The 9,989-nt window shown below is 36.8% G+C and overlaps 2 protein-coding genes across 2 annotated transcripts in view; both read left to right on the top strand.

The window, feature by feature from the left end:
* The first annotated feature begins 2,133 nt into the window (after window positions 1–2,133).
* On the top strand, window positions 2,134–8,163 carry LOC101293593 (type I inositol 1,4,5-trisphosphate 5-phosphatase 2-like). Its single transcript, XM_004300224.1, has 11 exons — window positions 2,134–2,163; window positions 2,277–2,394; window positions 2,483–2,575; window positions 2,944–3,031; window positions 3,130–3,234; window positions 4,148–4,979; window positions 5,295–5,479; window positions 6,113–6,221; window positions 6,628–6,776; window positions 7,133–7,360; window positions 7,693–8,163. The coding sequence occupies exons 1-10, from the start codon at window positions 2,134–2,136 to the stop codon at window positions 7,344–7,346; spliced, it is 1,923 nt and encodes a 640-aa protein (XP_004300272.1). The 3' UTR covers window positions 7,347–7,360; window positions 7,693–8,163.
* Window positions 8,164–9,737: 1,574 nt separating this feature from the next.
* The window catches only part of LOC101313615 (peroxidase 20-like), a 1,291-nt gene continuing 1,039 nt past the window's right edge, over window positions 9,738–9,989 (top strand). The window contains exon 1 of the mRNA XM_004301656.1: window positions 9,738–9,959. Coding sequence (XP_004301704.1) covers window positions 9,738–9,959 — 222 coding nt within the window. The remainder of the gene's footprint in view (window positions 9,960–9,989) is intronic.

The raw sequence follows: 9,989 nt of genomic DNA, 5'->3' as shown, positions 1-9,989 counted from the left end.
TCGATCCGGCAGCCGATTTATAAATCGCGGAGCCAAACATTTTCACAAACTAATAGTTGGGGTTTGCATATCTCTTGGACGGGGGGAAATTCTATAATGTGTTAACACATGACATGACATGCATCAACTTTGTCCTAAAGTTGTAAAATGAGTCCTCAAAGTAGTAATATTAGTCATAAAGTTGTAAAATGAGTCCTCAAAACTCAAATGGTAATTTAGTCCTCAAAGTTTTTAGGTGTTGTAAGTATTTTTAGGATATGAAGTTACTTTGGTTTGTAGTAAGCTTGCATTATGCGAGCTCAATGCCTTATTAGAGTTTGGTTGTTGATCAGCCAATACTATATTACGGTGCTGTTAGGCTCTTACCTAAAATTTGGCAGTTGATCTATTGAATTCCACTTACTTTCCAAAAAAAGAAATATTGCTCATCTTATGAAAATATCGATATATCAGTGTTATATACGCATGTATAATAAATACACCACATGACAACACCTATTAGACAGCGATATGATATTATTAGTGTCAATGAATTGTTGCTTATAATGAGCGACACAACTCAAAGTGAGAATGCTAGCTAGCTACCATCTTTTCCAATTTATTGAAATTATGCATGTGGAGGCACTCAAAAATAATGCAACCTTTGCTCCGTTCATCAATAGATACAAATTCTATATACAAATTGATATCCACAACAAAACTGAAAAGTTCATTTTATACGATCAAAGTTAAATGAGTGAGAGATGACTTAAGTTTTCGTATAAATTTGAATGATAAAAGTTAATTATCGAGAGACAAATTACGAGTGAATCTTTATCGAATGTAACATTTTCTTACTTAAGCAAAAATCTTTTTACGAAATATTATTATGACGTAGTTTTTACGTAATAAAACAAATAGAAAAAAAAGAAGAGAGAAGAAGAATCGAGTTGGCCGGAGAAACAGTGTGCATGGCATTCACATATAGTGCGTTGAGTGAGTCCATGTAAGCTGCTGTGCACTGTGGTCCCTTAAATCTTAGTTATCGTGTCGCTTTCGTTTTTCCATTTCCATGGAAACATCAACTTAAACCATTCCGGTACATTTGCAGAAAAAAGGAACCAAGTACTTCTACTTCTGCGTCCTCATCTAAAGCTTAACAGCTGTCCCTAACATCACCTCCCCGTTACTTTAATCTCTGATCAATCAATCAGTGAGTTCCTGTTTGACTTTGAATAACCGGTTAGCTCCAACTTCCTCTCCTTTCAAATGGTGGGGATCGCTGAATCTTGTCATTGACGGTGTGAATAGTTTGCTGGTTTTAATGTATCACCGGCCAAAGTTTCAATATTAGGTCAAGTTTTGTGGTGGGCAATAGTCAAGCATTGTTGGAGTTTGGCCATTTCAGGTGAGGAGCTTGTGGAAGCTGACAATAGTTTGCTGAAATGAGGATCAAACCCAGTTGGATTTCAGTGGTTCTGAGGTGTATTACGCATTTCTTTATTTGATCTTGTACTAAACTAATCCATCAGTCGAAAGTGAAATGCCTTATTGTTAATGTATCCAAAAAAAGAAATGCCTTGTTGTTAATTGGGTACATATAATTTTTATTTATTTTTTACTATTAGCGCTCTTTGTCCTGTAGCTTCATCCTAAATGGCTTATCGTGGCAGTGGTACCAATAGGCAATACCGCAATAGCTGTAGCATTATCAGTTGGTCTTCTGACTGTGAGTTTGTTATGATGAAACTTTGACAATGACATCGTTGTTTTGGGGACTTGTGTTAATTTTTTTTTTCAAATACTTTGATGGTGTGGCTTTGTGAATCAGAAAGAAAAATTTGTGATGTGAGTGGAAGGACCATTGAGTATTCTTCTTTTGCAAGTTGAAATTATGGGTGTTTGCTAAGTATATGTCCATGCTTTCTGTCCTTTTTCTTCTGTGTTGTAGCTGAGTATGAATCTTCGCTGTGAACAAGTAGTATACTTGTGGGCTACCATGTAATGGTCTGGAAACTCTTTTTTTAAATCATTAAAATATCCATCGACAGTGGTAAGTGGATCCTATTCTGAGGTGCATCCATATTTAAAGAGCTTGTGGCTTTTGAGTTTTTGTATAGAAGTAATCAAAAGTAAGTTCTTGAGCTCGGGGGAATGAAGAGCAGAGGAGGAAAGCGCCCTGAGGTATGCTTTTTATAATAAGCAGTATTCTGTTAAGGGTTAACTGGCTTTTTGATGAATCAAGATGAGGGACATGGTTCTTGGTTACTGATGTGGTTAATTTGCATTGATTGCAGGCCTTGGCCTTTTGGCCTTCCATTATGATGAAGAAATGGTTGAATATAAAGCCTAAGGTCTATGATTTTAGTGCAGATGAGATTGAGACCGAAACTGAAACTGAAAGCGAAGAAGAAGGTATGGTTTCAGCTTCCTGCATTAACATAAAGTTTCTTGTGTTTACTGTGCTCTGCTTAATCATGTTTTCTGCAATGGTTTCTTGCAGTTTGCTCTCCTAAAGATGCAAGAACCCGCATGCGTGGGGATCATGGCCTTAGGACAGAGGGGAGCCAACCAAGTTTCTCAACTCAACTTCCAGGCAAGACTTCTTTCTCTATTATCAAATTGGGTTCGCAACTGATTTCAACCAGTGTTAAGTCAATTTACAATTCAGTTCTTCCCCCTTCATATAACCATTTCTATCTGTTCAATCTGTGTTATAATCTGTTATTTCTATTTTATGATAAAGCAATTAGTTGGTGGCAAGTTGATGTCATTGCTGCAACCTTGGACCTTAAGCTCTTTTTTTTTCTTATCAATATGAGGGATAAGGGGAAACATAAAGGAAAATGATGGGATTCCTTGAAAAGGAAACCCCTTGAGAATTTAGACATGTAGCAGCTTGTTCTATCATATTTTGGAGTGATTTTACGTTCTTCTTGTCTATAATGATATTTGTTGGTTCAGATCCGCCTTCGTTTGGCTATCAGTTAAGACATAGGAGAGGAAAGTCAGAAACTACGCGTGCTCAGTACATAAAAACAAAGGATGTGAGGTTTGTATTTGTGTTTCTACCTGCTGCAATGCTATGCCTAGTAGTAGTACCAGTTTGGTTCTTAATGGAATTTCCTGGTGGCGCATGGTTTCATGTAGGGTGACAATAGGCACTTGGAATGTTGCTGGAACAGTTCCAGATGAAGACCTTGATATTGATGATTGGATTTCTTCAGAAGAGCCATCAGACATTTACATTCTCGGGTCAGTACTTCCTATCTTCTTTGACATAATCAACCTAGGCGCATGGTTTAAGTGTTTTGTGCATCGGCATGCATTAACCTCCAAACACCTCCAGAGGCAGCGTGTTACACACCTGTGTTGGCCTCTATTATGTATCATGCTGTTAAAAATTTCCACAAAATATAGTAGAATACTCATACTTCTTCCTCAACCTGCCACACCAGAAATATATATCTTCATTGTGAATCACTATCTACCAATGCCTTTCTTTTTTGTTGTTGTTGTTGTTAAGGATTCTGTTACTTATAGCATTTTATTTAAACTGTCCTGATATAAAATTGAATGGAACAGTGACTTGAATGAGAAATGGTGACCACAAATATCTTTTGAAACAAATAACTCTATAGTGGTGTGTTTAAGTATCTGTAGAAGAATATACACAAGATGCTTGTCTGCGTGTTCTATAACCTTGAAGAAGCCTTCGAAGAAATCAATAACATTTTGGATAAACATCACGCATGTCCTGGGAAATGCTAGTTGCATAGCATCATCCTGAATTATAATCATCTTATCCAGCTTTAATTTCATTGTGTTCAGTGCTCTAGAAGTGTATATGCTTTGTTTGTAACACATTTGGATGCAGAATGTTTGTCATATTGTTTATTGAAGGATTTCAAGAAGTTAGCGTATAGTTGACATATTGTTTATTGAATGTTTGTCATATTGTTTAAGCTTTTCTAAATGGTTTTAGTATTAGAAGCTGGTGGAGTGCATCACTCTTAACTACATGAACTTTGAGCCTAGCAGAATCTTAATGTTAGATATGTCTACCTAAAAAAATAGTTAATATTGTAGATATAACCAATATCATGGCTGCAAAAAAAAGTTTTGATGTAATTTTGATTGGCACTAATGTATCAGCTGTATCGTATAGTTTTCAAGAGGTTGTCCCTTTGAATGCTGGGAATGTATTTGGAGCAGAGGATAACAAACCAATACCAAAGTGGGAGGCAATCATTCGAAGAACTCTGAACAAATCATTGGAACCTGAAAGCAAACATAAATGCTACAGTGCTCCACCTTCACCGGTACAAAGGACTTCTTCTGTTGCTGATGTACTTGCAGATGAGATTGATGATCTTCCACTAGGGTTGCTGTGCCAGGAATATGTTGGAGCTGCTAATGGTTGTGAATTAGAACAAGTTGCATTGACTAAAGCACTAAGTATGGGAAAGAATTTACAGTGGCAGAGAATTTATGGCATTGATTGCGATAGTAGACTAGATTGGCCTGAACGGTCCTTAGATGCTACCCCACAAGTTGTCTTCTCAAATTCCAAATTGCGGCGGGTCATGAGTACATCTGCAAGCATTGGTTTTAATTTGCATAATCCTCTAATATTCGGTCCTCAAAATTTATCACTAAAAGGTAGTGGATTGAAAAGATCACACCATAGCTTTGGGAGTCTGGGATCAGTGTTGACAAAGCAGAAAGAGATGCCGGACTTTCTTGACTCTCTTGCTGCTATGTCCGACAGGTTTTCAGAAGAGGAAGAGGACACCTTCAATGAATTACCAACCGAACAACCTCATAATGAAGTGATCATAGACGGTGTAAAGTTTCATCCTACATACGTGCGAATTGTCAGCAAGCAAATGGTGGGGATATATATATCCATCTGGGTGCGTAAGAAGTTGAGGAGACACATTAATAACTTGAAAGTATCTCCAGTTGGAGTTGGTCTAATGGGCTATATGGGAAACAAGGTAATGCCTTTTATATAATGTGCTGACATATATTTTGCAAAAAAGTATGTGGATGTTCTGTAGAAATGTCATTTTCTTTTACAATCTACAAGTGTCGGGAGTGAATTGCGTTAGAGTTCAACCTTGCTAAAGTCGGGGGCTGTCTTTATTTCTTAATGATTGTGTGCCCCTTGAACTGCTGTTTTACAGCATATTTAACTTTTAGCTGAAGATTGCAGTTATTTCTAAAGGAGATAACATTTTAATTGATTGATTGTTAAATGTTCTTGCCTTTATGTTGTTGGCTGTCATTGTAATTCATGGTTTCTGAAGCAGGGATCAGTTTCTGTAAGCATGTCCCTTTTCCAATCACGAATGTGCTTTGTATGCTCTCATCTGACCTCTGGTCAGAAGGAGGGGGCTGAACAGAGGCGGAACTCAGATGTGTATGAAATTATACGGCGTACCTGTTTCTCATCTGTTTTCGATACAGATCAACCACAGACAATTCCATCCCATGAGTACGCATATAATTTTCATTTCAATTTTTTGATGTTGTCCTTTATGTCATTGTTTTTTTATTCTAGATCTAATGGCAGCACACATTTTTCCTGCCATCTATTTTTACCCTAGTATCTTTACGCAGAAATACGCTTGAACTACTTTAGAAATACTAATACCTATCCTCTGGTGCTTACAATAAGGTTATCTGTGTTTGTTAAAACTTGGTTACATCTGGATAATTTTAATATACACAACAAATTGGACTATAGAAAGTTCCACAATAGGTATGAAAGTACTAACACTTGATAGATGAATAAATAATGGTCCTTCACACATACAAGTAATTGTTCTTGACCCATGAAAGCAAAAAGGGAGGGTGAAAATACTCAAAATAGAAATATCTTCTTCTTTATATGCTGTAGATACTGGATTAAGAATAATATTAGAAGTATTTAGATGATAAATTAGTGAGTTGACAGAAGCTAAAATTCTGAGGTGCTTTTCAGTTTCTCATGGCTGAGCTAGTTGTTTAGTAACTTTTAGTATATGAACAACTTCTATATTGGCCTCATCCGACTGACTTTATTTCATATCTATTATGCCACCACGAAACTGGTATTTAATGTGTTTGGGGGTGCTTGTGTAAACAGTCAAATTTTCTGGTTTGGGGATTTGAATTACCGCCTCAATATGTTAGACACGGATGTAAGGAAGCTTGTTGCTCTGAAACAGTGGGATGAACTTCTCAACAATGATCAGGTGAGATCATCACTCTCTTTGCAGAACCATGCTCTTTGTTCCAATCTAGTTAGCTTTTAGTGCCAGTATGTGCCTCTCCGGTTTCAGTGTATCTCTAGTTCAGGAATTCTATGTCTTGATATAAAACTATATATTGAATCAACAGAAAGCTTTAATTTGGATCTAACCTTGCTTCGAAGAGTTGTGATCTACATGCAATTAGGAAATTTAATTCACCTATCAGGAAAAAGGAATGTATATTTGACAGTTTGGACCTTGAAGGAACTGTGTGAATCTTTGGGCATGATAGTCATCTGAATCTAATAAGAAATTAGTTCCCTACCTTGTAGTCTTGTAAATATATATGCCAAAAGAAACAAAGTCTTGTAAATTAAAGTGGAGTTTATTGTGATAACCCATTGTGCAGCTAAGCAAAGAACTCCGGAGAGGGCATGTATTTGAGGGTTGGAAAGAGGGGCGGATACATTTTCCACCTACCTACAAATATGAAATGAACTCCGATAGATATGTTGGCGAGAATCCAAAAGAAGGAGAGAAGAAGAGATCACCAGCATGGTGAGTAAAACTTAATTTTGTGGACCTAATGAGTTATAAGTAGTGTATTTGAGTCAACTATATCATGTTAAATTGTCAGTATCCTTAAATTTTGTGATAATGTGGTGTTCTCCCATATTGCAAAAATATAACTTTGCATAAGTGAAAGGGTCTAGAACCCTCCATCTAGGTTAGATGCCTAGATTTCTTCATAACATGTTTTTTCTCCTTCCTTCTTGGTGAGAGGAAAGTTGTTTAGTCCCCCGTGTGGAATGGTTTTTGCAGCTTCACGAATACAAGTACTTTTTCCTCTCAAGATTAGGATTAAGTTATAATCATGAGTCAGGCAATTGATGACTAGTTGGTTATTGTAACAGGTGTGATCGTATACTGTGGCTAGGAACAGGCATCACACAACTATCTTATAAGCGGGCAGAACTGAGGCTTTCAGATCATCGACCGGTTAGTTCAGACTTTGTGGTTGAAGTTGAAGTCCTAGATCATCAGAAGCTACAAAGAGCTCTCAATTACACTAGTGCAGCAATACATCCTGACATTTTTTTGGATGAAGATGAGGATTTTGAATATTAAGTAGCAGAGACAAGGTAACAATCCTGAGATTCTTTTGTTTTATTTTCCTTATGTTTTTTTGTACTTCTGTAAAGCTGATCAGAAAGAAACAATTAAGAATTACCTAATGTGATATGCATTGGCAAAAAACTTGAGGATATTCAGTTCCATTGTGAGACTAGATCATTAAAACAATCTGGATAGCATCCTGCTGGTGATACATATTAAGTAGGGAAATGCTGCTGTTTGTGCCTAGCTACTGTTTATTTTGTGATTATTCGCTGTTGCTTACTTCGTGTTTCAAACAAACATTATGATCATGCTGCATGCATATCTGCTACGTAACGTGGAATTATTTTTCGAGCAGGGAATTGCAGACTCTTCGACAATGTTGAAACGTTGGTTGGTATCTTTTTTGACAAACGGGGAATCAATCATTCAAGATGCTGCTCCCAAACACTATTTACTGCCATAGCAATGTGGTCGGCAACAGCTAGCTAGGATAACAACAAACTTTAGATATTATACGAGTCAGGTAGTACTGTATAGATGGAATAAAGAGAAAGGAAAAAAAAAAGAGCATCTTCTTTTACCTCTAACTTGAACTGTTGTAACTTTGACTCCCTTGGCTTTGTCGTATGTATATGTATAGTTAGAATTCTTGGGTTGTGCCTGTTAGGCTGTGACTCTCTGGGGAGTCTAAAAAGGGCTCATATACATAACAGTTGAATAGCACATTGATGTGATTAACAGAACTTTAAAGTTCCAGAGTATCTTCCACTTTAAATGTGAAATCTTCTGTTGGATTTGTGGACGAAGTAAAATATAATTGTTTCGAGAAAATGCGTACTTTAATATGGAGTGGTGTTGGATGCTGATATGAAAGGAGGTAGGCCTCTGCTTGGTTGTCACTGATTAATTGACAGAAACCATCTAAATAGACTCAGAGGGTGTTATTGGGAAGTGGGTAGACTCAATGTACCAACCAAACCTTTTTTTGTTTTTTTAGTATACAGAAGTGTCCATTTACCTTTATTTCCTAAGGAAAAAAAATCCCCATTACACCAGAAGCCGGTTATGAAACGATTTTTAGATCTAAACTCAATAGTTGAACAAAATAAAAGTTACATCAAAACTCAAAACTACTTTTCCTAGACCCTTGTAGCCATAAGTACTTGAACGATTTCTATCTAGATCAAAAACTTATAACCACTTCGTGTTCAAATTGAGAGGGCTAAAAGAATTATTATGCCCACTTGGTCTTGTTGGAGGTGGTCGAATCGGGGCTTGCGGGCACTTAACTTGCTCGGGCGGAGTTAGTTTGGATCCTTTATCTTTCGGAGTTGTTGAAGACGTCGAGTTGTTGGCAACGGTTGCTCCATACACTTGTGAATCATTTGAAGAACTCATCTTGCTGATGCTTAGCTAACTTGTCTGAGAATAACTTGCTGAACCGAATTTGTTTGGGATAACTTAATGAGAATAACATTACCAGGGGGCATCTATATATAAGGGTTGTTTTTCTTTCCAATATCCTAGAGGAATTGCAATAAGACTAGGAGTAATTATTTTCAAAACCTAATAGGAAACTGTCTTAATCCCAACGAGAGAAGCTGATCCCATATTACAATAGGAAAGATTAAATTAACGAATCTATTCCCGAGTCTTTTAATACGTTGAGCCTCTTGCAATGATAATTTTTTTCCACAAACACTAGATTTCTTGATTGTCCTCTTGAAACAAACAAAGAAGACACCTCAATAATAGGGGGAGTAGTGGAGTACTCAGTTAATATGAAGTTGAGAAAACCCTAATTAATCATGGACTATTTCCAAATTTTCCAGGTCAAGGTCTCCGGTTCAGAAGAATTCGTGATGATTATTCTACATGCATGGAAGCTTTAAGCTTGGTGCTCATCTGCACTCCATAATTACAAGTATGATATTATGATTATCATTACTAAATTCTAAACCATTTTACATAAAGCCATTATAATGCCAGCAGACAGTCCTGAGCGAGAATGCAATGTCTTATGTCTGTATGGAAATTAGATGAAGTAGGTTGCCATTTTATCTTGGAGAAAATTGGACAAGAGTACTCAAGCTACTTTCTGGTGGCTGAAAGTTACCATTAGTTAAAGAGTAATGTTGCAGATAACTTCAAAGAGGAAGTTAGGTAGGAGTTGGTGTATCAACTTTGATCAATCTATCGAAAGAAGAAGAAGAAAGGAATGTCTTTATGCTATGTTGGTTTGAAAACTGAAAAGAAACACTTTTAAGGGAGAACAAATAACAAAACATCACTATGGCATACACAGCAAGATAACTAGCTACTTATAGAAAACATTCCTATCCCTGATATATAAGCCGATCAGTTATTTGTGTTTTTTCATACACCACTTCAATTTCTATGATGGAGCAGAAGGGGAGGATATTCTTAATTTTGGTTGCAATGGTTTTTCATGGAACTGAATCTTTCAGTGATGATGATGGACCTCTTGTTCTTGACTATTACAAACAAAAGTGCCCTTTGTTGGAAGAGATTGTGAGTCACAATGTTGAAGTTGCAGTTTTTAAAGATCCTCGGATGGCTGCTTCTCTCCTTCGCTTGCATTTTCATGATTGTTTTGTCATGGTTACTCTCTCTCTCTCTCTCTCCTCCCCC

The sequence above is a fragment of the Fragaria vesca genome, linkage group LG5 (assembly GCF_000184155.1).
Source record: "Fragaria vesca subsp. vesca linkage group LG5, FraVesHawaii_1.0, whole genome shotgun sequence".
Lineage (NCBI taxonomy): Eukaryota > Viridiplantae > Streptophyta > Magnoliopsida > Rosales > Rosaceae > Fragaria > Fragaria vesca.
This window is presented reverse-complemented; position numbering and strand designations above follow the sequence as displayed.